The 23735-nt window shown below is 59.7% G+C and overlaps 3 protein-coding genes across 58 annotated transcripts in view; 2 read left to right on the forward strand and 1 right to left on the reverse strand.

Annotated features, from left to right (window-relative positions):
- Nucleotides 1–13103, forward strand: part of COL18A1 (collagen type XVIII alpha 1 chain) — a 40260-nt gene extending 27157 nt beyond the window's left edge. For all 6 annotated transcript variants that reach the window (XM_065069283.1, XM_065069286.1, XM_065069285.1 and 3 more), the window contains 40 exons: nt 2752–2835; nt 2927–2986; nt 3168–3306; nt 3424–3527; nt 3616–3642; nt 3714–3884; nt 3986–4012; nt 4103–4165; nt 4266–4352; nt 4510–4563; nt 4637–4786; nt 4936–4998; nt 5186–5230; nt 5923–6063; nt 6148–6219; nt 6327–6353; nt 6457–6501; nt 6647–6709; nt 7109–7144; nt 7216–7305; nt 7400–7429; nt 7536–7562; nt 7762–7824; nt 7975–8049; nt 8136–8171; nt 8295–8348; nt 8552–8626; nt 8835–8906; nt 9102–9144; nt 9257–9319; nt 9399–9442; nt 9543–9665; nt 9758–9902; nt 9997–10070; nt 10153–10281; nt 10463–10498; nt 10786–11058; nt 11142–11339; nt 11522–11637; nt 11734–13103. In XM_065069283.1, the coding sequence (XP_064925355.1) occupies nt 2752–2835; nt 2927–2986; nt 3168–3306; nt 3424–3527; nt 3616–3642; nt 3714–3884; nt 3986–4012; nt 4103–4165; nt 4266–4352; nt 4510–4563; nt 4637–4786; nt 4936–4998; nt 5186–5230; nt 5923–6063; nt 6148–6219; nt 6327–6353; nt 6457–6501; nt 6647–6709; nt 7109–7144; nt 7216–7305; nt 7400–7429; nt 7536–7562; nt 7762–7824; nt 7975–8049; nt 8136–8171; nt 8295–8348; nt 8552–8626; nt 8835–8906; nt 9102–9144; nt 9257–9319; nt 9399–9442; nt 9543–9665; nt 9758–9902; nt 9997–10070; nt 10153–10281; nt 10463–10498; nt 10786–11058; nt 11142–11339; nt 11522–11637; nt 11734–11947 (3438 nt within the window). In that variant the 3' untranslated portion in view covers nt 11948–13103. The remainder of the gene's footprint in view (nt 1–2751; nt 2836–2926; nt 2987–3167; nt 3307–3423; nt 3528–3615; nt 3643–3713; nt 3885–3985; nt 4013–4102; nt 4166–4265; nt 4353–4509; nt 4564–4636; nt 4787–4935; nt 4999–5185; nt 5231–5922; nt 6064–6147; nt 6220–6326; nt 6354–6456; nt 6502–6646; nt 6710–7108; nt 7145–7215; nt 7306–7399; nt 7430–7535; nt 7563–7761; nt 7825–7974; nt 8050–8135; nt 8172–8294; nt 8349–8551; nt 8627–8834; nt 8907–9101; nt 9145–9256; nt 9320–9398; nt 9443–9542; nt 9666–9757; nt 9903–9996; nt 10071–10152; nt 10282–10462; nt 10499–10785; nt 11059–11141; nt 11340–11521; nt 11638–11733) is intronic.
- SLC19A1 (solute carrier family 19 member 1) lies at nt 12896–18850 on the reverse strand. 4 transcript variants are annotated; one of them, XM_065069287.1, is made up of 6 exons: nt 18648–18850; nt 15815–16125; nt 14315–15062; nt 13897–14089; nt 13664–13805; nt 12896–13573 (listed from the first exon to the last, which is right to left on the reverse strand). In XM_065069287.1, the coding sequence occupies exons 2-6, from the start codon at nt 15989–15991 to the stop codon at nt 13385–13387; spliced, it is 1449 nt and encodes a 482-aa protein (XP_064925359.1). In that variant the 5' UTR covers nt 15992–16125; nt 18648–18850; the 3' UTR covers nt 12896–13384. The 4 variants fall into 4 exon arrangements, with proteins under 4 accessions (XP_064925359.1, XP_064925363.1, XP_064925361.1 ...); XM_065069291.1 differs by having other exon boundaries at nt 12896–13518; nt 18648–18786; XM_065069289.1 differs by lacking the exon at nt 18648–18850 and adding an exon at nt 16448–16583.
- A 1887-nt stretch (nt 18851–20737) lies between these two features.
- Nucleotides 20738–23735, forward strand: part of PCBP3 (poly(rC) binding protein 3) — a 59076-nt gene continuing 56078 nt past the window's right edge. For 26 of the 48 annotated variants that reach the window (XR_010473768.1, XM_021283104.2, XM_065069297.1 and 23 more), the window contains exons 1-2: nt 20780–20918; nt 22591–22737. The gene's annotated coding sequence lies outside the window, so the exon portion shown is untranslated. Of the gene's footprint in view, nt 20919–22590; nt 22738–23735 lie in introns of all 48 variants that reach the window. The other 22 variants (XM_065069299.1, XM_065069333.1, XM_065069318.1 and 19 more) reach the window with 15 other exon arrangements.

Here is a 23735-nt window from a genome sequence, read left to right on the forward strand (position 1 = left end):
TAGGGTCTTGTCAAGGCAAAGTTTTCAAGGTGGAGGAGGGGTTGTGCTACAGCGGCCAGCATTGCCCGTACCTTTTCCAGCAAACATCGAGCCTCTTTGAGTCTCTCCTTTGCTAAAAATACCTAACTCCTTGGGTGGAGGAGCTGGTTTGGCTTTTAAAATGTCTCTCTTAGATGGAAAAAATGCTTGGGACAGAGTATATCTTTGTTGGCTGACGTTGGGCAGTATCTGCAGGAAGACTTTGGAGAGCAAGGAGAGGAGTTGATAACTCAGCCCGTGAATTGAGCATGACCTATATTCTAGATAAGGTTTATGGAAAGTGTGGCGAAAATGTGTAGCTAATGTGGAAATCCACTGTAGTGCTTGAGGAGAGGAAAGTTCAGGACTGCACCACCGGATTTCTCCTTGGTTGAGCACGGTTTGCCCAGCAACAGAGGCTCTGCCGAGTGGAACGGTGCTTTTCCTGGGGAGCTTTGCAAAGCACATTTCTGAGCTTAAGCATCATCTCAACTAACGAGTGGCACTGCTGCAGTCCCAGTTATAGAGTCATAGAATCACTTAGGTTGGAAAAGACCCTCAAGATCATTGAGTCCAACCATTAACCAGTTAAACAGCTTAGCCCAGTTAAACTTCTTTGGGCAGGGAAAGCTCACCCGGGAAGGGGTTAATGAGTGATAGACTGGGGACCAGTTTGTGCTGGGATTTGGGTTGGTCCCTGGAGGTCTCAAGAGCAACTTTTTGAAGAGCAATTTTTTTGCTCTTGAACACGTTGAGAGGGCCAGGTCATGGCTGTGGGGGAACTCCTCTCCCCAGGTGGAGAGGGTCTGGCACCAGTTGGAGGGCAAAGCACCAGCCCAGAGCAGAGCAAAGAGCTCCTGCCTTCCTAGCAGGTGATGTTCCTCGGCTTGCCAACCACCTGACCCCACCGCCCACCCCCGGTTTTCCCACGGGGAATATCTGGGATGGAGAGATGGAGGCTGGCTGCCGAGATGGGAGCGGGAATCACAGGCTTGGATGTCTCTTTGGCATCTGACTGCCTTGTGGTACTTCCATCACCAACCAGCCCTGACTCACATTATCTGGAACTAACTGGGTGTCAGGCTGATTAAAACCTGGCCCTCTGTCAAGGTGCAAGATGGGCAGCTGGAGGGCTGCTGGGGGGGGGTGTCTCAGCTGGCATCTGGGCTTCATCCCAGGTTGCCTTTTTGTCAGTGGCGTGACACATGAAGGGGACAAAGCCTGCAGATAAAGAAAAAGCCCGTGAGACAGCAGATATCAAGGTGGTTACTGTAAGTGGGGTCTCAGTGGGGTCTGGCAGGAGGGTTTGTTGGCAGCTGGATGCATGGTAAGACCTAGGGTATTGCTGCCCCCTTTACTGGGGAAAGTGGGCTGTAAAGGGCCCTTACAGCCGTCCCTCCAGGAGATACTTTGGTTTAGGGCTGGAACTGGATTGTTTCTGACGCCTCCAGCAAGGCCCAGGACCCGGAAGGCTGGGTGTTTATCAAAGCTTGGGCTTGCTGCTGGTGCTCAGTGGGGAGGAGGGGGTGGATTAGACCCGGCTGTCACCAGGGCAAGCAGCTGGAGGATGTCACAACCCACCTGGGGGGCTTTGCTTGTGGAAGGGATTTAATTATATATTTTTATTATAGATATTAAAAATGTAATCTATTTCTGATAGATTATATTTGTTAAATATCTATAATATATTTATAATATATGCATGTTATGATGTCATAGCCAGCCTGGCTGAGGTGCAACTGCCCCTGATTCTTGTTTTCTTAAACCCATCATGTTTCCTGAGTGCAGCTCTCTTTCTCAGACATGGTGCACTGTGTTTTCAAGAGAGCCCAAATATTATTTTAGGTGTGTTGCCCGGAGAGGAGACACCGAGTGGGAGGTATCTGCCTTCTCTGAGCTCGCTTCCCAGCATGGTCCCTGACACCTCCCTGCCGGGATCAGAGGGGTGGGCAGCATCCCACCCCAGCATCATCCTGTCCCAGCAGCATCCCCTTGTCCCACTCCAGCAGCGAGGACCTGGGCTGGGCTCCAAGATGTGCCGGGTGACCCCACACACTATGGGAGCTGTGGGGTTCAGGCTGGAACCCACACACCCTCCCTGGTCTATATGGGGATGCTGCCCTCCTGGGCAGCTCAGGTAGCTTGGCTGTGGGGTTTGTCTGGAGGCAGCATCCTTAGGAAGGAATTCATGGCTGTTTCTTGTATAAACAAGTGGTTTGGATGTGCACAGTGCTTCCAAAACCTAAATAAATGGTAAGGAAGTGCGGATTAGCCTAAGAAATACAAAACCAGGGCTGCAGTGGACTGGGACCTGCCAGCAGCCTTTGCTCGGGACAGAAAGGCTGTCTGTGTCTGGGGAGCCCTCTGGAGGGGGGAAACAAGGAGCATGGCCAAAAAGGTCCTTGTAAAGGCTTTGCTGGCTGTTTGGATCACGGCTGCTGTCTCCACTCAGCCCGCCTGGTGCCAGAGCTGGCACGTGGCCTTTTCCTGTGGCTGGTCAAGCCGTGCTGCTGGTGCCGGGCACCTGGGCTGCAGGGTTGAAACCTCTCTGTGTGGGGTTATGGATGTAGGGTTGGCTGGGGAGTGTTCTCTGCACCGGGGGAAGAGCCTGAAGAGAGGATGTGGTGGCTGAGTGACATGGCAGGTCCCATCATGCTACTGGGTGGTCTGTGGCACACATCTGTCTATGGCACCTGTCCATCCATGGCAGCCATCAGTATGGTTTCCTTCCAGGGGGTGATTGCGGATTTGAAGCTGCGAGGGGACCCGCGGGCGGCTGAGCGCCAGTGCGAGGAAGAGGAGGATGACACTGAGGAGGTGAGCACTGGCAGCCCGGCTGGGGCGGGCTGGGGGCTGCTGCCCCGTGCTTCACGCTCACCCCTCACCTCTTTGCTCTGGGCAAATGCAGGTCTCTGGCGATTTCGGCAGTGGAGCAGAAGGTGGACACCAGCCCTCAGGGAAAGACAGGGTGAGTTAGTGCCCACAAATGTTGCACTCAGTGGCAGGACTCCAAGATTTTAGGGATGAGGAGGGCTGGGTGCCCCCCACGGTCAAGGTCCTAGGATGCCCAATGGGGTCCCAGTGCCTCTTCCTTTTGGGAGGGCACCAGGAGATGATGGTGCCATGGTGTCCCCTTATTGTTGGCACAGGGTGTCCCAGGGCTGGTGGATGCTGTCCCCGTCACCTCTCCCCCTGTGGCAGCAGGCGGGGGGGTGAGGAGTGGCGGGGGCTCCCTGCAGCAAGCGGAGAGGACCAGAGCAGAGGAAACATTGCGGGTCTCTGCTGGAGGTAACGCCACCCACAGCTTTCCCCTTCCCTGTGCTGGCCAGCCCCAGGGCACACTGGTGGGGACATGGCAGGGTGGCTGTCCCCAAGCACTATCGGGTCTCTTTTCCCTTCCTGCAGGCACCGGCCCAAAAGGTGAGAAGGGGGAGAAGGGCGAGCGGGGCCTGAAAGGGGACTCGGGGACCGGCAGCATCGTGGGGACAGGCAGCATCAAGGGTGAAAAGGTGGGTGACAGAGGGCATCCCAGGGGCTTGGGGATGCCACCAACATGTCTGCATTTGACACCCACTTCTCTTTGTTTCTGTCCCACAGGGGGAGAAAGGTGAAGTGGGCATTAAGGTGAGTGTCGCTGGGAGAGCCTGGGCTGCCACCCCTGGGGACATGCCATCCATCCCCGCTTCCCTTCCCAGGGCAGTGCCGGATTTGGCTATCCTGGCTCCAAGGGCCAGAAAGGGGAGCCGGGTGACCCCGGTTCCCCCAGGACCCTCTCACGGCATGCTGATGGCTCAGTGGTGGAGCAGATCACTGGTCCCCCGGGGCCACCAGGCAAGGACGGAGCCCCTGGCAGGGATGGAGAGCCTGTGAGTTGAGTCCCCAACCCCTTGGGTATCCCCTGTGCCCCCAGCCCTGCCTGCTTCCTGCCTGCCTGCACACTGACCTCTCCCCTCTCTGCCATCCCTAGGGCGATCCCGGCGAAGATGGCAAACCTGTAAGTGGGGTAGGGGGTGGGCTGTTGGGGCGATGGGTGCTGGTCACCCCCTTGCCTCGCCACCTGACCCGCAGCTGATTCCCTTCACAGGGTGCCATGGGGCCCCAGGGGTTCCCCGGGATGCCAGGGGAGCCCGGGCTGAAGGGGGAGAAGGTGAGTGCTGGTGTGGAGGGACAGGACATGCTGTTGCCTCCCTTTCCTCTTGCCATTGCCTGGGCTGCTCTCACAAACAATACTCTCTCCTCTCTGCCAGGGTGACCCAGGTGTGGGGCCAAGGGGACCCCCTGGACCACCCGGTCCCCCGGGACCACCAGGACCCTCCTCCAAGCATGACAAGCTGGTGGGTGCCCCCTAGGATACGAGGATTTGGGGTGGGGTGGGGTTGGGGCCACAGAGGAGCGGGATGCTACTGCTCCTCCCAGGCAGCATCCCTGTGCCTCCGGGGACCCCAGCCACGGCCATGGGTGTGTGACGTCACCCTTGTGCTTCTCCCCCAGACCTTCATCGATATGGAAGGCTCTGGCTTTGGCGGTGACCTGGAGAGCCTGCAGGTGAGTGTGGGTTCCCTCCTGCTGACAGGGAGTCGAGGACATGCTCAGCCATCATCCCCTCCTTCTCTTCTAGGGTCCACGAGGGCCACCCGGTCCCCCAGGGCCACCCGGTGTGCCTGGTTTGCCAGGGGAGCCGGGACGGTTTGGGATGAATCAAACAGACCTGCCGGGACCACCTGGGCTGCCAGGCAGGGATGGGATCCCCGGATCCCCGGGGCCAGCGGTAGGTGTACGGGGTGGCCAAGGGGACCCATCCCAGTGCCACCCCACAGCAGCATGGCCGTAACTGCCACCTGTGGTGGTGGGGGGCTTGGTGCCCAGCAGCCCCATGGGGTTTCCCCATGCTGGCACTAGCTCATGGGCATCTTGCAGGGTCCTCAGGGTCCTTCTGGAAGAGACGGGGCACCTGGGCAGCCAGGGCCCAAAGGAGAGCGGGTGAGTGTTCTCTGTCCCCTGTCACCCCCAAACATGCACAGCTCCCCTGTGAGGCAGCTGGCACCCAGTCCCCTGGGACATCTCCATGAGGACTCAGCTCCCTTCGTCCCTGAATTGGAGAGCATCAACCTGCTCCTGGAGCAAGGCAGCTTCTTCACACCCTCTTCACCTTCCTGTTCCTCCCTAGGGTGATGTGGGTGACCTCGGCCTCCCCGGTGCACCAGGACCCAAGGTACTGTGCCTGGAGCAGGTTTCTTGTAGGGGAGTTCCATCTGCATTGCAGCCTGGAGGCGGGGATGCTGCTGGGGGACAACCTTGTGCCGGAGTGGCGAGGGGGATGCTGGTATCTGGGTTCCTCCTGGAGCAGAGCAGTGTGGTGGCTCAAGGGTGCGTGGAGCTGCACCCCGGGGATGCTCCCTGGGCTCCCGCCATCCTCCACCTGAGCTGGGTGCAAGACCCTAGTGAATTAAGGTTTCTTAACGTTGCCAGCAACGAGAAGGTAGATGGGGTGACAATGATTGTAAGGACTGATGTTGCACTCGGAGACGAGTAGTAAAGCACAAGGGTGCCTGTGAGCATCGCCCCTCTGTGCTGAGCTCTGCCACCACATCAGAGCCCGTGATGCATGCAAAAAAAAGTCACATTTGTGATTTTAGACGACCCTCTGGTGGCGACTGTGTACATTGCACGGGGATCCAGGGTAGTGTGAGGACAGCCAGGATAAGGGATGCCAGAGCTGGGCAATCCCCCGTCCCGCAAAGCCCCCTGCCCCAGAGACAGGGGAGCATCTGTGCCCTCACCCAAGGGACGGTTTGAGGATGTGGGAGGGGATGCGCTGCCTAGTGTTTGCAAGCCCCAGGCAGGGACTGTTGTCACCGTGTCCCATCTGTTCCCTTGTGTTTTTTTTTCTTGTCCTCTTTGCAGGGCAGCAAGGGAGAAACAGGACCAGCAGGAGCCCCAGGAGAAACAGGGTTAGCTGGCCTTCCTGGGCCCATGGGACCCCGAGGGCCACCAGGACCCCCCGGTCCCCCGGGACCACCAGGGCCTGGCTATGAGGCTGGATTTGTAAGTGATCACCCCTGTGATGGGGGGGCGGGATGAGCTGGAACTGGGGACAGATGTGACTCAGCCTCTTTTCCACCTGCCTAGAGTGACATGGAGGGCTCAGGGATGCCATTCGCTGCCAGCTCCCCTGGACAACCTGGACCTGAAGGACCACAGGTGGCTTCCCCTCCCACCCTCCCCTCCATTCTGGGCTTGCTTGGGCATCTGCCACCATGTCCGCTGTCATCACCCCATGTTCATAGCCCTCTTCTTGTTGCTTGCAGGGTGTGCCAGGACTGCCAGGGATGAAGGTGAGGAGCCCTTTAAATGTCAGAGGAGCCTGGCTCCATCCTCGCAGGATGCCCACGGGCAGCCTATGGGGATGCTCCTGCTCTGACACCTCTTTCCTTGCAGGGGGAGGTGGGCAGCCCTGGGCAGCCCGGCTTGCCAGGACCAAAGGTAGGAGCATCAGGAGATTGGGACAGGCTGTGTACGAGCATCTGGGGTTTGCAGGGTGCTGGGGAGGACCCCTGTGCTTCCCAATGTGGGGCTGCGGGGGGGATGCTCCGTACTGCATCTCACTCTCTCCTGTGCCTTGTTGCAGGGGGATGCTGGTGTGCCAGGTGTGGATGGTCGCCCTGGCCTGGAGGGCTTCCCTGGACCGCAGGTAGGAACATCAGCTCCCTCTTTTCAGAAGCAACTCTCTTACTCCAGGCAGAGCATCCTTGCTTGCTGCAGGGCCCCTTGCAGCAGCTCCATCCCCAGCAGCCAAAATCCAAGCCTGCAGTGCCTTTGACTGTTGCCCTGCTCTGGGACTGGGCTCACTGTGTGCCATGGATGCCCACACTGCTTGGGACCCCATACTCATCAGCTTGCCACCCTGCTCGCCATCACCTCCACCCAAAAGCATCCCACCCCAGCTCGCTGCCTGGACCTTGCAGGTGGCAGGGGGTGGCCTGAAAGGTTTTGCTGAGCCTCAGGCAGGAGGGGTCCCTGCTTGTGAGCCAAGGTCTGGCTGCATGTGCTGCCAAGTGGGATGCTCACCTCTGCCTGCTCCTCCTTCCAGGGACCCAAAGGTGACAGAGGCAGCCCTGGAGAGAAGGTAGGTGCCACCATGCTGGGGATGGGGACTGACTGGCGGTGGCCTTGGGGCTGATGGCTTGTGTCTTTCAGGGTGAGCGAGGCCAAGATGGTGTGGGGCTGCCTGGCCCTCCCGGTCCACCTGGTCCCCCTGGACAGGTCATAACTGTCTCGGGTGAAGATGTAAGTGATGGGTCCTGGCTTCCCCTCAGCTTGGGGCAGCTAAAATTAGGGTGGGGTGAAGGGGTGAAAAGCCTTGTTTTGTCTCTTTTAACAGAGATCTTTGGTGGCTTTGCCCGGTCCAGAGGTAAGTGCCCCCCTGTCATCTGCAGCCCCTGGCAGTGCCAGGAGGGCACCCAGTTTCTTGGAAATAAGAGGTTTGCTCATACAAACATCTCTGCTTCTCTCTGCAGGGCAGACCAGGTCACGCTGGCTTCCCGGTGAGTTGTTGCAGAGTTGGCACTGGTGCCTGCAGTGGGCCATGGAGCGTGGGCACTGGAGGAGGGTCAGAGTGAAAGCTCTGGGAATGTTCTGGTGAAATCTCTGGTTGCTGGTCATCCCACAGTGATGCTGGGGTGGTAATTGGGGTCTGCCTGTGGTGTGTTGGGGCTGACATGAGCTCTGCGTTCCTCCCTGCAGGGCCCACTGGGACCGAAAGGAGATCAGGGGCCATCTGGTCCACAGGGCCCCCCAGGGTTGAAGGTAACTGCTCCAGGCCACCTCTGCCCATGGAGTGGTCATGGTCCTAGTCCCCTGTCCTGCCTGGCCACCAGGTGCTGGTGACAATGACAGCCCTGCTGTGGAGGGAGCCGGGTCCCTCTACCTACCCTCACACTTCCTCCTCTCTTGCAGGGGGAGAAAGGGGAGCCCGGTGTCATCATCAGCCCGGATGGGACTGTGGTCACTGCAAAGGTGAAAGGAGAAAAGGTGGGTGTGCCGTGGGAATGGAGAGCATGTCCCCAGGCACTGAATGGTCCTGGTGGTGATGTTCTTTCCTTCTCCACTGTTCCCAGGGAGAGCCGGGACTGCGGGGACCAGTGGGGCCCTCGGTAAGTCACCATCGCCACTCTCCTCGTGTCCATTGGGAAGGGGCGGGGCTGATCCAGGGCAGAGGGGGTTGAGGGGGTGCCCCTACTCAGAGCACCCCCATCCTCATCTACTTTCCTTTCCAGGGTCCCCCGGGAAGAGCAGGGATGAAGGGAGAGATCGGCTTTCCAGGCAGACCTGTAAGACCCACTCCCGGTTTGTTTGTTCCCTCGGCCATCGCCTCCTCGTCTGTGTTCCCCCACTCTGTTTGCACATCTTGAACCCACCAAACCTCAAACCCTGTCATGTCCCTGCAGTGCCCAGGAGTGGGGTGATGCTGGGATGTCACCTTGGAGCTGGTGGGGGGACAGGGACGAGGCTTATCTGTGCTGCTCATCCACAGGGACGTCCCGGCATGAACGGGCTGAAGGGTGAGAAGGGTGACCCCGCGGATGTCAGCAGTGTCCTGGGCTTGCGGGTGAGTGCTCTCAGGACCTCCCCCCCAGGCTGCTGGCCCAGCAGATGGGGACACACACTGAGGATCTCTCTGGGGACCCAAATCCTTTGGCAAAGGGCACATGCCTCCCCCTGTCAAGAACTGGGCGCACCTCTGCATGGCCCCAGTGTTGCCCCCACAGGGACTGTCCTCTTTGCAAGACCCTGACATATCTTCTCTTCCTCAACAGGGTCCCCCAGGACCCCCAGGGCCCCCAGGCCCCCCCGGCCCACCTGGCAGCGTAGTCTACGACAGCAGCAATGTGAGTAACAACACGGTCACTGTGATGGGAGAAGGTGAAAGCTGATGACGCTGGCCCCGCAGTGGCCCCTACTTGGCTGAAGGGGATGGGAGACACTGGTGGCATCCTGGCCAGGGCCAGCACGTGGGGCTGCCATCAGCATCACATTAAGGGAGGTTCCCTGAGGATGCAACTTCTTCCTTTGTGTCCCCACAGGCCTTCAGCGATTCTGGCCGTCCCGTGCTGCCAGCGTTCCCTGGTAAGGGGGTGTCCCTCGGGGTGGTTCAGGGATTGGAGACACCTTCTATTAGAGGTAGCTGGGGCTGAGATGCTGCAGCGCTGAGGTGGCATCTCTCTGCTGCTCCTGACAGGTTTCCACCAGTTTCCAGGACAAAAGGGAGAGAAAGGCGATACCGGAGCCCCAGGACCCCCAGGTGGGTGATCCATCCCTGTGAGCAGAGAGGGGGTAATGCCCACCCTGACTCTCCTCACCCCTCCTCTCCCTCTCCACAGGCCACTTTCCCTATGACTTGAGTCACTTTGGTGCCAGCCTGCGGGTAAGCTCTTTGCCCACTGGCCATGGCTCCTGGGGCCAGCACCTGGCGTGGCTTCAGGTACCACTCCAGCTGCTCACACTAAGGCTGTGCCATCCCACAGGGTGACAAGGGGGATGCAGGTCCCAAGGGTGAGAAGGGTGAGCCAGGCAGCACCCCACTCTATGGTCCTAGTGTCTCCGGGCTGCCAGGACCACCAGGGCCCCAGGGCTACCCCGGGCTGCCGGTGAGTACCCCATGGCATGGGGTGCAAGAGGGGCATGGCGGGGTGGCTCCCCTGGGTGCGTTGCTCTAGGGATGCTCTCTTGCACTGCTTAGGGTCCTAAGGGGGACAGTATCGTTGGGCCGCCGGGACCTCCTGGACCTCAGGGTCCCCCTGGTATTGGATATGAGGGGCGACAGGGCCCCCCTGGCCCTCCTGGTCCCCCTGGTCCACCCTCCTTCCCAGGCCCCCACAGACAAGGTGAGTACTTGTGACTCTGCATCCCTTCATGCATCCTGCCCTGTGCTCCAGACCTGTGCTCCAGCTCTCTCCTTCTCACCCTTCTTCCTTCCAGCTATCAGCATCCCTGGCCCCCCTGGACCACCGGGACCCCCTGGACCACCAGGCACCAGCGGGATGTCCTTGGGGGTGAGTTGAGGCTCTGGAGGGTTGTGGTTGCCTGCAGGCTGGCCAGCCAAGCCCTGAGCCGCTTGCTGGGCTGTACCCGCAGCTGCGTCCCCTGCCGACCTACCAGGCGATGCTGAGCGCCGCACACGAGCTGCCCGAGGGCAGCCTTGTCTTCCTGACTGACCGGCAAGAACTCTATGTCCGCCTGCGCGGGGGCTTCCGCAGGGTGCTGGTGAGTGGGGGGAAAGGAGGGTGCCCCGTCTTGGGTTGCACTGCCTGGTTCTGAGGAGGTGCAGGCAGCATTTTCCTGGGGTTTCAGTGGCATCTTTTGGGGATGCTCAGGCATTCCCTTTCACCCTTGCACAAGATGAGAGTGGGGGGTGGCTGGGATCTGATGTGTCATGTACTTGCAGCTGGAGGAGCACACCCTGATCCCCAGCTCGGCTTTGGTGAGTTCCCTCTCCTCCATCCATCCATCCATCCATCCAACCCTCCATCTCCAACCATTCCCGTCCCCAACCCTCCATCTCCAACCATTCCCGTCCCCAACCCTCCATGTCCAACCATTCCCATCCCCAACCCTCCATCTCCAACCATTCCCGTCCCCAACCCTCCATCTCCAACCATTCTCACCTTTCCAGCCCCCTTCAGCCCTGTCACTAGCCCCATCTCTAACCATCCCCATCCCTGTCCCAGGCACCACCAACCCTCAGCCTGTTTCTCCTTTCCTCCCCAGGACAATGAGGTGTATGACAAGGCCCCCAGCGTCCACTACGCCGGCCCCCAGCCCCCCCTCCAGCCCCGTGGACCCCTTCACCCCCTCCGCAACCATAGTCCCCCACCCACCGCCCGGCCCTGGCGTGGGGATGAGGTGGTGGCCAACCAGCACCGCCTGCCTGAGCAACCCCTGCTCCACCACCAGCACGAGCTCCTTAACAGCTACTACATCCACCGCCGGCCGGATCCGGCCCCCGTAGCTGCCCACGTGCACCAGGACTTCCAGCCCGCTGTGAGTGCTGCGTGCTGGCCGAGCGGAGGAGGCGATGCTGGCCAAAGCCCTGTCCCTCATGCCCTGTTGTCCCCTCTTGGCAGCTTCACCTGGTGGCCCTGAACACGCCGCTGAGCGGCAGCATGCGTGGCATCCGCGGTGCCGATTTCCAGTGCTTCCAGCAAGCCCGGCAGGTCGGGCTGGCTGGCACCTTCCGTGCCTTCCTCTCCTCCCGCCTGCAGGACCTCTACAGCATTGTGCGCAGGGCCGACCGTGCTGCCGTGCCCATCGTCAACCTCCGGGTACGTGTGTGTCCCCATCCTCTTCCCAACACCACGGGGGCCCCAAGGGATGCAGAACATTCCAAAGCCCCCCTCCATCTGCACGGCAGTGACCATGGAGCATCCCATCCCCAGGGGCTGCCATGGCTCTTGGGGTGCAGGCGGTACTGACTCCCCTTTCCCCTTTTTCCACCCCGCTCCAGGACGAAGTGCTCTTCAGTAACTGGGAAGCCCTTTTCACGGGCAGCGGGGCCCCACTGCGAGCTGGTGCCCGCATCCTCTCCTTTGACGGCCGGGATGTCCTACGGGATGCAGGATGGTGAGTACAGGATCGAGTGATGGGGAAGGAGGGGAGGAGATGGGGGTCTGGACCACGGTGGGGGCAGCGGCAGCTCCCCACCTTTCTCCTTTCCAGGCCCCAGAAGAGCGTCTGGCATGGCTCAGATGCCAAGGGCCGGCGCTTGCCCGAGAGCTACTGCGAGACATGGCGGACGGAGGAGCTCACAGCCACTGGCCAGGCCTCCTCGCTGGGCTCCGGCAAGCTGCTGGAGCAGGTGGCCAGCAGCTGCCAGCACAACTTCATCGTCCTCTGCATCGAGAACAGCTTCATGACTGCTGCCAAAAAGTGACACCACCTCCCCCTGCCCTGGGTACTCCCCATCTCCCTGGGGAGGGTCAGACCAGCCTGCAGCCCAGCACCCTGGTGGTCCTGGCCCCTCCATCTCCTGCCCTCACCCCACAAGGTTTTCTTCTCCTCCCACAGACCTGAAACCAAAGAGTGTGGCCATTGCCTGGGCTGGCTGCCTTCCTCCTCCTCTTGCTCCACTTCTCTTCTAACCCCTAATATTTAACCACTTCAGCTTGTGTGCACCACCTGCTCAGATGCTCTTGTCAGGGTGGCTGGGAAGGAGGATGCTGGGCAGGGAGATTTCAGCGCTGCCGTGTAGTGTGTCCTCCTGGAAAGCCTGTGGGGATTTCTCTGACTCCTCCACACCAGCTCCACACTGTCCTCACCAGGAACTTGGGGCTGAACCCAGATCCCCACTGCTGGGGCCATGGGGTCTTCTCCAGCCAAAACCCCGACATCCCATCCAAGCAAAGGACTGTCCTGTGGCCATGTTTGGGCTCCCCCCAGCTGGTCTCTGTCCTCCCCAGGTAAGGTCCATTCCACCTAGTCCTCCATCACCATCATCATCCTCACCTCCATCCCCAGCTAGCAGCTCGAAAGCCTTGGCGGGGTGGGGGGGCCTGGTCCCCCTAATTTCCTCCGCACACCCTTGGGACCCTGTGCCGTGCCACCCACCCTGGGTACAGCTGCAGTCAGGCCAGTGCAGGGATCGCGGTGATGGGGTGGCCCCGACATGGGGCCGGGCATGTCCTTGGTGTGTGTGTACAAGTGTGTACAAGCGTGTGTGTGTTGAGCACGTGTGGTACCAAGGGCAGGTGCCCCCATCGTCCCCCCGCTCCCTGCGCCACCTTTGCTGCGCTCTAAGGGCCAAGGCGCAGCAAAGTTGGTTTGAATTGGTGTGGGCAAATCCAAGGTGCTAAAAAAAGAAAAAAAAAAAACAGAAAAAAGATAAATCTGTAACTAGCTTTTTATTATTGTATGGAAATTATTACCATAAAAGCTGTGCGAGTCACACGGTCTCTATTTCTTACAGTCTACTGTATTTTGTGTAATTAATGCAATTTAAAGCCTGTGGATCTTTATATTTTTTTTTTGTCAGTTGTGTCCTATAAACCATTTTCTGAAGGCACTGAATAAAGAAACATTATTCTCTTGTAGCCTGGCTCCACATGATGATAACAGAGTCGGTGGCCAGGAGACCATCCAGAGCCCACCTGTATCTCGGCGATGGCAGCCACTGGCATCCTGCCCCTGCTCTGGTTGTGTTTGTAGCTGGGGGGGCACAGCCCCTGCACCCATGGAGCAGAAAGCAGGTCCTAAGGAGTACATCCTCAACAGGCTAGCACCAAGGACCGCTGGTGGGACAGGAGACGAAGCACGTGGTGATGGTGACGCTTATGGAGCAGGGACCTGGCTGTGCTGGTGATGGTGCTGGCGCTCAGGCTCGCACGGCATCTGCCTCTGGGCTTTTCTCCTGCGCTGGCATCTCAGCAGGGAGCTGGCATGGCTCCTTGTCCACGGCCAGCTCCACTGGCTGCTTGTGGCGCCTGTGCCGGATGCCCACACCAATGGCTGCCAGCAGGTAGAGCACTGCCATCAGTGTGAAGTAGCCAAAATACACATAAAACTGCAAAAGGTGGGGAGAGAGCAATCATTGCAGCACCCCCCCTTTCACTTTTCGGGGACCACCTCCATCCTAGGTGCCCCCCATCCCTACCTGGGGATGCACAGACAAGCCCAAGCCCCTCTTGTCAGCCACAATGATGGTGATGATGGTCTTCAGCACGGTGGCGAAGAAGGTGTTGACCCCGAAGACCAGTGCGCAGAGCTCTTTGGAGAGGGAGGTAGCAATCTGGAAACTGGGACAGAGAGGGGAACCAGTGAGCCCCTGGTGCCAGCCCAGGTGCAGGGGTGGGAGCCAGTCCCCAGGGGCACCACAGAACCACGCACACGGCAATGGGCACCAGGAACTGGTAAGAGCCACGGAAGAGGACGTAGGCGGCGTAGCACAGCCAGATGTTGCTCGTAGTGTTCATGAGCAGGAGAAGCCCTGCCTGGAAAGCCGTCACCACCCCGATCACCAGCTCTGACCACAGCGTCCAGCGGATCTTCACATAGCCAGCAGCAAAGGAGGCAATGGCCCCTGGGGAAGGGATGAAGGATGCTGTGAACACCACCACCACCATGGGACCACCTTGTATCCCCTAGCCTAGTGATGATCATCTCACCTAGTGATGGCCATCTTATCACCCCTGCCAAACCACCCCCTGCATACCCCAAAATACCGTAAGGACCACGATTTCCAGAGGATGCAGTGGGATGGGGTGTCCCCCTGCATCCCTGGTGTCCCCAGCCTGAAGTAGCATACCCAGCAGCGTGGAGGCGGCATCCACCCCTCCGTTGTACACCCGGCGGTTGTCCATGGCAGGGTAGATCTCATTCCAGAGGATCTGCACATAGTACAGCATCAGGTAGTACCCAGCTGAGTTGAAGATCCACCAGAGGGACCAGAGCCGGAGCTGGGGTTGCGTGGCCAACGCTCCCACCTCCCGCAGCATACGGCACAGCGTTGCCTCCTGCCAGCCCTGCATTCCCCCACCACCGTCCCCCCCAGCCATCTTGTCCAGCTCAGTGGGCACAGCCCCATCACCAGCCCCCTGAGGCCGGTTGAAGAAGAGGCTGCGCCGGGGCCGCTCAAGGAAGATGGTGAGGATGAGGCCGAAGCTGACGAAGCCCAATGAGACGTAGTTGAGGGTGAGGAAGGAGACACTACCCGATGTGACACAAAGCTGGCCCAGCACTGAGCTGGTGAAGACGCCCAGGAGGACGGAAGAGCGGGAGTAGCTGGCCATACGCTGGTAGTGAGACGGGGCGACGAGGGAGAAGATGTAGGAGGAGTAGGCAATGCGTGCGGCCATGGTGATGCCATAGAAGAACTCCATCAGCTGCATGTCCAGGACGGAGGTACCGAAAACCAGCAGCAGCCAGATGGAGATGTGGCTCAGGCTCTGCAGCACCAGCACCGGCTTGTAGCGCAGGTAGTCTGTCAGCAGGAAGATGGGCACCAGCACAGTCATGTAGGAGTAGGTCAGCACTGGCGTGATCACGTTGGTCACCTGACACATGTGCAAGCAGGGGCTGAGCGCTGGACAAATCCCCAGGAGATGCCCCCAGCCCAGAGCAGTGTAGTTTGGGTGGGCACCAGCTGCTGATCCCCATCACGGCACCTCTTCAGGGAGGAATGTGGCCCATGGTGTGCTCAGCCGGGGACCTGGCTGAGCCTTGGCCCCCTCCTGGGCCGGGAATGCAGCATTCCCACGGACACAGCAGCATGCTGGGACCAGGGCCAGCTTCCCTAGGTTGGGGGACAGCAACATGTGGCCTCTGCTCGTGTAACCCCGCCGCTGCCAGCAGCTCAGCTGTGCCCAGCCCTGTGCCCCCACTGTGCACTGCACCAGCATGGGAAGGTCTACCCAGTGGAATGGGGCTTCTCCCAGCCCGGCACCCCCTTGCCAGCCCACTGTCTGCCCAGGCGGGCAAGGCTAGGCATCAGCCCCCAAAATCAGTTGCCAGCCTGGGAATGAGGTCTTGTGCCAGGGAGAGTTGAGCCTGGGGCTCAGGGGCCAGGGTGACCTCGCAGCCCAGTGAGACAGGGACATGCTGTGATCTGGGCACATACAACGCCGCTTTTCCCACGGCCCGCCCCTCCCCCCCCCAAAAGCATCACCACACACCACCTTGGCTGGGACATGGCGTGCCTGCACCCCTCCACACCCCAGGACCGCAGGAGGATGCTCTGGCCAGCCCCAGGGTAGTGATGGTGTCCAGAAAGAGGAACACCGGGGGGAACAAGCTGCCCACGGCTCACCTCTGCCTGTGTGAAGTTCCTGTCAGCCCCAAGGAGGTAAGGGGTGATGAAGCTCTCCCCGGGCCGGATCTGCGTCATGAAGCCATAGAAGCAGAGGTAGAAGACTTGTAGTTTCCAGCGCTGGTCTGGCGCTGTCTCCGATGACGGCTTTTTGGCATCCTCATGCTTCTCGGGCATGGCTCTGCTGGCTCTGCTGTGGGACAGCGGCTTTATCCCTAGGACTGTCAGCTAGATGGGCTTTGCTGGGCCAGGCAGCCCCTCTCTGGCCACAGGCGCTCTCCGACACATCGAAAGCCACGTCGCTGCAGTTTCTGGGGAGAAAACAGCATTTGGCACAGGCTCAAATTCCTCCATAATCGCAAGGCAAATAAATAACCACTACCTTCTCTCCAGGATATGTTCTTGCAAGAAGAAAAGCAGCTGCGCGTCTTGCTGTGCAAAAGCTGGTGGCGGGGCATTTCAGGCAACATCGTAAATCCCATATAAAAGAGCCTGGAGGCATGGAACACCCAGCTCTGCAGCGGGGCATACTCAGTTCCCGTCACCTCCTTTTTCTCCCTTTTAAGAGCCAGTGGGGTTTTACCCTCTCCCTGAAGAGATGCTTCCCTCTAGCCAAGTTGCTCTGCTACAGACCTGGAGGTAGAGGGATGAGGACGCCCTGTGCCGGGGATGCTCTGGAGGGAGATGGCAGTGGCTGTGGGGACCGTGCCACTTGTGAAAGTGAGTTAATCTGCACACCGAGTGCAGGGCTGCCCACGTTATACGTTAGCTGGGCGGTCGGTGGGACTTTAGCCGAGCCGCAGGCTAGGGGCTGCCCCTCGGTTCTCTTCTGGCAGGACATGATGCTCAGGCAGCATTGCTCAGCCTGGGGAGAATGCAAAATGCCACGAGTTTCATGGTCTGGAGAGGGATTAAATGCTCAAATCCTGAGGTTTGGCAGCGCGGGGGAGGCCCCATTAGCAGTCACGGGATGAAGGCATGGAAGGCAGAAGGGCTGGCCTGGGTGTCCTCCCAGTGCTCCCCACTCCCGCAAGGCACTGACGGTGCTTTTCGAGCCATAAAAATCCACGTGTGCCAATCCACGCCATGGGAGCAAGGTCTAGAAACCCGATTACCTTGCTAATTGCAGCACAACTAATCACGGTCATTAAAAAGGAAGTCCATGGTCCCAGTTTGTGTCCTCTGCTGCCACCCTGAAGTGTATCTCATGGATAATGCACATGGCTAATGGAGAAATGAGCCAGCACCAGTGCCAGCAAGGGAAAGCTGGTTGTGATCGAAACCAAAAGCAGCGGCGGGTGGCAGAGTGCCCATTAGCCCCAGCGAGGACTCACTGGTTCAGCATCATTCCCATGGCATTTCAGCGCCGGTGCCTACACACCACGAAAACACACGTGTCGTGTAGCTCACAGCTGGGTCAACAGCCCCTACCTGTTAATTAGGTACTGGGGGAGTGGGGCAGGGATCTGGTGCTTACTGCCAGCCCAGAGCCGGTGCCGGCTTGTGTTCTGGATGGAGCACCACAGCCCCCTTGCTGTGCCAGGAAGGGCAAGGGGCAAAGAGCGGGGGCTGAATCCCCCAAACGCCAGCGCCACGCCGTGCCGTGCTATGCCCGCCTGGGGCCCCTGCCAGCCATGACCGACTGGACTATGCCCCATCTTCCGCTTGTCCCTGACTTGCCCTGTGGATGTGAGCGATGTCACCTTCAGCAGCCACTCTCTGCAGGGCAGTCCCCTGCCACATGCTCCGGGACCCCAATGGGCTGTTTTCTACCCTCCACACACCAAACCCGTTCAGGAAGCAGATGCTCCCCGTTTCTTTTCATGTCCATCGGGATGGCTGCAAATGCTCATCCCCGGCTCAAAGGAAACCATCCATATTAAACCTGAGATACAGTTCTATGCCTCTGTCCCAGTGCCACTGACCTTGGGAGCACTGGCTCCTAACTCCTGGCATGTGTATCCCCACACATGTAGGGACCTCAGCCCCAAACCCATGTGGCCAGACCCAGTTCCACGTCTCCACCCCACGCATGGAGCTCCCACCACTTGAGGTGAGTGGGTGCAAGTCCCAAGGGATGCTCCCAGCTCAGTACTGTCATCCCACTGTCCTGGTGCAAGCCAGGGAAAGGAGAGGGAGCAGAGCATGGACGGTTATCAACGTGTGAACCTGATTATCGCCGGGTTATCGTGGTGTGACCTTGACAAGGGATTGCTGTCACACACGCGGTTGTCAACCGGCAGCCACAGGTTGTGTGGGTGGGTGAGCTCAGGCTCAGCTCTGGGGGGAGCCACAGCCACCAGGGTCTGGAGGGGACACCCCCGGGGGACACCGGGGGGGATGCTCTCCCCACAGCCACGTGTCGGTGACACAGAAGTGACGCCACTGTAGCACAACGAATTTTGCGGGCAGCTGCGAGCAGGCAGGGGGCGGTTGGTGTGTGGGTCCCTGGGGCACCTTCGCCAAAACAGGAGGGGGAAGCTCCCCAAAATACATCCGTGTCCACGGTGCGGGCACCTATCTACCTCCCTGCCCAGCACCCAAGGGACGGGTGGCTCTTTCGGGTGCTGGGGGGTGGTTTGGGGTGCACGCGGCAGAGAAGGGTGATGCGGGGGGGGCGGTGCGCGGCGGCCGCTCACCCTGAGACGGGGCAGCCTGCGTACCCCGGAGGCACCTCACAACCCCAGCAGCCCGGGCACCTGTGGGGCGCTAGGGCAGTAACCATATCCCCGGCACCCCAGGTACCCCGGGCACCCCAACACCCGAGGGACACCCGTTACCTCTGGTACCTCAGGCAGCCCAGCACCCCGTACCCCCGCAGCCCGGGCCGTACCTGGGGAGCGGCGGGCATCGGGGTGGCGGACCCTACCCGCCGGGGCGCAGCCGGGGGGTCCCGGGGCTCCCCGCGGCCGCCGTAGCCGGATCCGCAGCAAACCCGTGAACAGGAGGAGAAGGGGGAGGAGGAGGAGGGGGGCCCTCGGGAAATGTAGTCATCCCCCATGTGCGGGGCGGCGGGGGGACTACAAGCCCCACAGTGCAGCGGGCAGGAGGAAGAGGAGGGAGGAGGCAGAGGAAAAGGAGGAGAAACCCGGCCCACCCCGGGGGCAGGGCCAAGGTGGACGCACGTGGTTGTGTGACTGAAACCGAGGGAAATTTCCACCCTCCCTACACAAAGGTATCGCCTCCGCATCCCCTCCCCCGGTGGCGAGGAGAAGCACCCTCTGCCCGCCCATCCACCGGCGCCTCTGGGCTGCAGGACCCCTCTCCTTGCACCCCGCACTGTTCCCGGGGAGCCTTGGCAGTGATTTAACGCCCTGCTGCCCGGAGCTGCTTGGATTTATTTATGTCCCCCGTTTTTTTTTTTTACGAGAGGGAGGGGATTTGTTACAGTGTGGGCTGTTCCACATCCCAGAGAGCCCTGGATGTGTCGCTGCCTGCTGGGTCAGAGCAAAATTGCCGAATGCCCTCTTCCTCCCGGCACAGCCTGTATGCAGCCCCCCGAGATGTGCTTATGGGATGAAACATGGCCATGAGGACAACAGGGGCTGAACCGTGGCCCTGCGCTCGTCCCAGAGACAAGAGCTTCCACAGAGGGAAACTAAGTGGAGGTGGAGACCCTCGAGGATTGGGCCCTGGAGCTAGCGTCCCCATCTCCTGGGAGATGACACAGCTTCTGAAAGCATCTTCTCTCCCCCCTTTCCTCCCCCTCTTCCAGCACTTACCCTGCCAGAAGCAAATGCAACCTGACAGGGCTTGGCTGATCCGCTGAAATATTTATATATTCCCGCCTGGAACCGCAGCAGCAGGATCGTCACACCCCCACACCCAGAGCTGTGAGGGGCCCAGGCAGCCACACCCCAATCTGGGGTCTTCCCACCCAGAGGTTTCCTTTCCTCTTGAGCTCTCCAACACCCATACGAAGATGCTCACTGACAAATCACTGCAGTGAGAGCTGGACCAGTATTTATTTCACTTGGGTTTTTCTCCCCCCCTTTTTTTTTTTTAGGCAAATGGATAGAGTCAGGGTGTGATGTTTATGTGAGGGACATCCCAGGTACTTTCTTTAATGACATCGCATTTGCTCCCCTAATTAGTTTCATCCCTGGGGAGGAAACCAGGACACCAGAACAGCTTTGGTGCTGCAGAAGCTGGCTTGTGTCCCCCTGACAGGTAGGCGCTGCTCCTGGGGAGAGTGGCAAGACGACAGCAGACGTGTCCACAGGCTCCTTGTGCCAACCATGCACCTCTCTTGGCCAGGGGGTCAGCCCTTGGTGGGTCTCTCTGTCCCCTGATTGCCAGAATGATTGCAGTGCTGGGTCCCTTAGGTGTGTGCAGTAGGACCTGGGCACAAGAGCACCCAAGGGTGGGGGTTCAGGGTGATGCTGTGCACCCAGGCAGTGCCAGGGCACTGATGGGTCTTAATGACCCTGAACAGTGTCACCTAGGACCCTCACCCATCCACCCCAGTGTGCGTCCCTTGGCAAATGCATACTGCTGCTACCAGCCCCAGGCACTGGCCAGACTCCTCAAAGCCTGGGACAGCACCCAGGGGTTCGAGGGCCAGGCTAGCAAATGCATTTGTGCAAAGAGTGCAGGGTGCTAGCAAAACAGGACACCCCAGCCTCCCACCAGACGGCTCATGTGGGGCTGGGCAGCCACCAGAGCCAAGGGCTGGCATCCCCTGATGGACGGTTTCTGGGACTTTGGGCTGGAGCTGGGACTTGGCTTCAGTACGAAGGATGTGACAGGAGCAGGACCTAGGGCAGTTTTAGGGGCAAGATCAGGAGCAGGGCCAGTGTCGAGGTCTGGTGCTGGGAAAGGGACAGAGGCTTTACCAGAGGCAGGGAAGGGCTGGGACAAGGGCAAGGCGGCGGGGCCGTGCGCCGGGGGGGCGGGCAGAGACGGGGGGCGGGCAGGGCTGCGGGGCCGGGCAGAGCCGGGGGGGCGGGCAGGGCTGCGGGCCGGGCTCTAGCTGTCGCCTCCCCGGAGCGATCCCCGCCGCGCCCTCCCGGCCCCCAACTCCGCCGCTCCGCTCCTCTCCTCTCCTCCTGCCCACCCTGCCCGAGCCCTCCTCGCTCTACACCGTCCGTCTGTCCGGGGGCAGGTAGGGATTTGCCTTCCACGGGGCGTTCTTTTAAGGGCGGGGGCGGGCTCAGGGGAGCCCGGAACGGAGCCGCCGGTACCAGAGGGGCTGCCCTGCACCAAGTGGCCACACGCTGCCCCAGCCGGTTCCATCCTTGGGGCGGGTCCCCCACGCGTGGACTTGTGTGGTGGCAGGGAAGGGGACACAGCCCCTGCGACGAGGAGACGGCTCCCAGCGCGGCATTACTCTGGGAACCAGCCTTGGGGCAGGAGGTGAGCACCCTCCAAATCCGGGGTAGCTCTGTAGAGCGTTGGCCACCCTAAGTCCCCATCCTGAGGGGCTCCTCCTGCGCCCTACCACCTCTCTGGGTGGGTGTTTCTGCGAGACTGCTGAGAGTTTTCTGTCCCTGACTGCCAGCCTGGGATGCTGCATAGCTTGGCAAGGGCTGGACTCTGCCGAAACAGGTCCCAAAGTGCTGTCCCCATGGCCCTGGCTCACAGGCAGGAATCCCCCAAAGGAGGCAGCTTGCTGAGCCCCCCACCTGCTGCTGCAGGGAGAGGCACACATGGGGATGGGTGATGGCAGTGATGCTGCACAGGCAGCTGGCTTTCAGGTGGTGGCCTTCAGGTGTCAGCATCCCACAGGGTCCTGCAGCTGTCAGTATGATGGTCATTTCTAAGCCCCAGCTCTGGGTGTGCCAGTCACCAAGCACCCCCTGAGCAGCTCATTAGTGCACACAGCTGGGCAGGTGTTGGGGAGAGGAAAGGGGCCCAGGCCTTGTTTCTAGAGGATGCCTCCAAACTTCCTTGCAGTTGCACAAATCATCTCCTGGGAGCCCATTTCCCCAGCTGGGACTTTCCTATCCTTCCTCCAAAGTTTGGCTGATTCATCAGCAAATGCCCTGAGGAAGCATAGGATTCTCTACGGGTTGCTCCCCCTTCCCCACTGGAGCCATCACCTCCCATCTCATGGAGCTGGGTGAAGAGGAGTAGGTTTGTTTAGGTATCACCTTTGGAGCAACAGGGGCATTTATTGCCCATCTTCTCTCAGCAAGTCCCTCTGGGGTCTGGATGAAGCCTTATTGACCCATCTTGGGGAGGGGGGCCCATTCCACCCTTCCTGCTGTATCTCAGCCCTGTGCAGCATCCTTCATCAGCCGCTGCGCTGCAGAGCGTCCCCACCCTGGTGCGGATGCTGCAAGGCCCCCCGGGAATGGCGCAGAGCCCCGCGCCGCAGGGCGTCCTCCCCAGGTTTGCAGCACTGTGAGCCCAGGGTAGATGGGGCAGCTTGGGGCTGTGATGTCTCTGGGGCTCCCATGGTGCTGGGGGTGTAGAGTGAAGCTGAGTGCTGCGGCCATGCGACATGGTGCAGGTGCCCCAGGCTTTCCTGAGCTGCAGACGTGGATGGTGCACGCCCTCTCTCCATCTTTGTGAGAGGAGAGAACGTCTGTGCATCCCAAGGGATGCTGTAGCAAAGGACTGGCTGGTTCTGGTGGGAGATGCGCTGAACGTGGCTGTGTGCTGGGGTCTGAGTTGGGCTGGGAGGTGCACAGGGGTCTTTGAGGGTGGATGAAATGGATAGCAGCACCTCGTGCAGACCAGCTCCGCTGTAAGCAAGCAACCTGGGGATAGAGACCTCCATGGAAGGTGAAGGTGGCACCCAAAATCTCTGTGACCTATTCCATGCTTTCTAGGAGCATGTCCATAGTGGCCTCTGGGAGATGCAAGAGGGAAGCCCCTGTCTGAGCTTGCTTTAAATGATGGCTGAGAAGGTGTAGCTCTCCCATGAAGCTCAGGGCAGTCCCGTGCAGGTGCCGAAAGTGCTGCCAGACATTGCTGGGGTAAGTCAAGCGATGCTCAGCCCCTGTGCTGCCTGAGCCCTGGGTCCCTGGGGCTGTTGTAGGAGGCTCCAGCCCAGGTTAGTGGGTACAAATATAACCCCTGGCTCCTTTCCCTTCTCTTTTCCATGGCCCCAGGAGAGTGTGAGCTTGTTTCAGGGCTGGAGCTGGCTCCCACCCACCTGTTGAACAGGTCTGTACAGCAAGGCTGGGGTGGAGTGGGCACCACTGCATATGTGGTGTCCCTCCCATGGGGCAGAGCCTGGGGAGGAGGAACAAATGCCCCTCCGTGGGAAGGGAACACAGTCCAGGCAGCTGCTGGCGGTGGTAATGGCTGCTTCTTTGCCCTGCTAATTGGAGAGGTGAATTAATGGCACTATGACACAGCCAGCATCCCATGTGGTGCCCCTCATCTGTCCTTCCCTGCATGGAGGCTGTGGGGATGCTAGAGGTGTGTCTCAGGCTGGGGGACAGCATTTGCATCCCCAGGGTGGATCCTTCACAGAAATAGGTCCACTTTTTCTTCAGGTTGGCAGGGAAGGTGAGTGCTAGCACCTGTTTGACTGCCTGCAGGGAAAACACAAGAAGAAAAACTCTTTTTAACACAGAGGTTCCTCCTTTGGGTGTCCCCAAGGGGCTGTTTTCTGTTAAGGAGGGAATGTGGGATTTCCTGGTGTGCAGGTTCCCCTCATTTTGGGGAAATCCCATGGAGACTCAGTCAATGGGGAGCCTTTGACAGGAGCTACAGGTGGTTGGTGACTTCCTAAATGAAGAAAGCACTCAGGAGTGCAAAAACCAAACACTTTCCACTGAAAATGGCAAAATGAAGCACTTCCACCTTATTTTTTTCAATTGCTTCCTGTCCTTGCTGATCCCCAGATTCCTGCCTGTCTGGGCAGGCTTTGCAACAAGACATGCAGAAGAGCAATGCCATTCCCCAGCTGTGGGGAATGTGTTTCCAGCCCGCTTTGGGCCAGCAGTAGCCCCTCACCAGGATCTCA

The sequence above is a fragment of the Columba livia genome, chromosome 7, assembly GCF_036013475.1.
Source record: "Columba livia isolate bColLiv1 breed racing homer chromosome 7, bColLiv1.pat.W.v2, whole genome shotgun sequence".
Lineage (NCBI taxonomy): Eukaryota > Metazoa > Chordata > Aves > Columbiformes > Columbidae > Columba > Columba livia.

Bases quoted from the DNA above. Each gene is read 5' to 3' on its own strand.
- SLC19A1 (XM_065069287.1), bottom strand. From the start codon at position 15,991: ATGCCCGAGAAGCATGAGGATGCCAAAAAGCCGTCATCGGAGACAGCG. The intron at 14,090-14,314 runs GTATGCTACTTC...TCCCTTCCCCAG, and splicing joins TGCCGCCTCCACGCTGCTGG to GGGCCATTGCCTCCTTTGCT. The intron at 13,806-13,896 runs GTGCGTGGTTCT...TCTCTGTCCCAG, and splicing joins TTCCTGGTGCCCATTGCCGT to TTTCCAGATTGCTACCTCCC.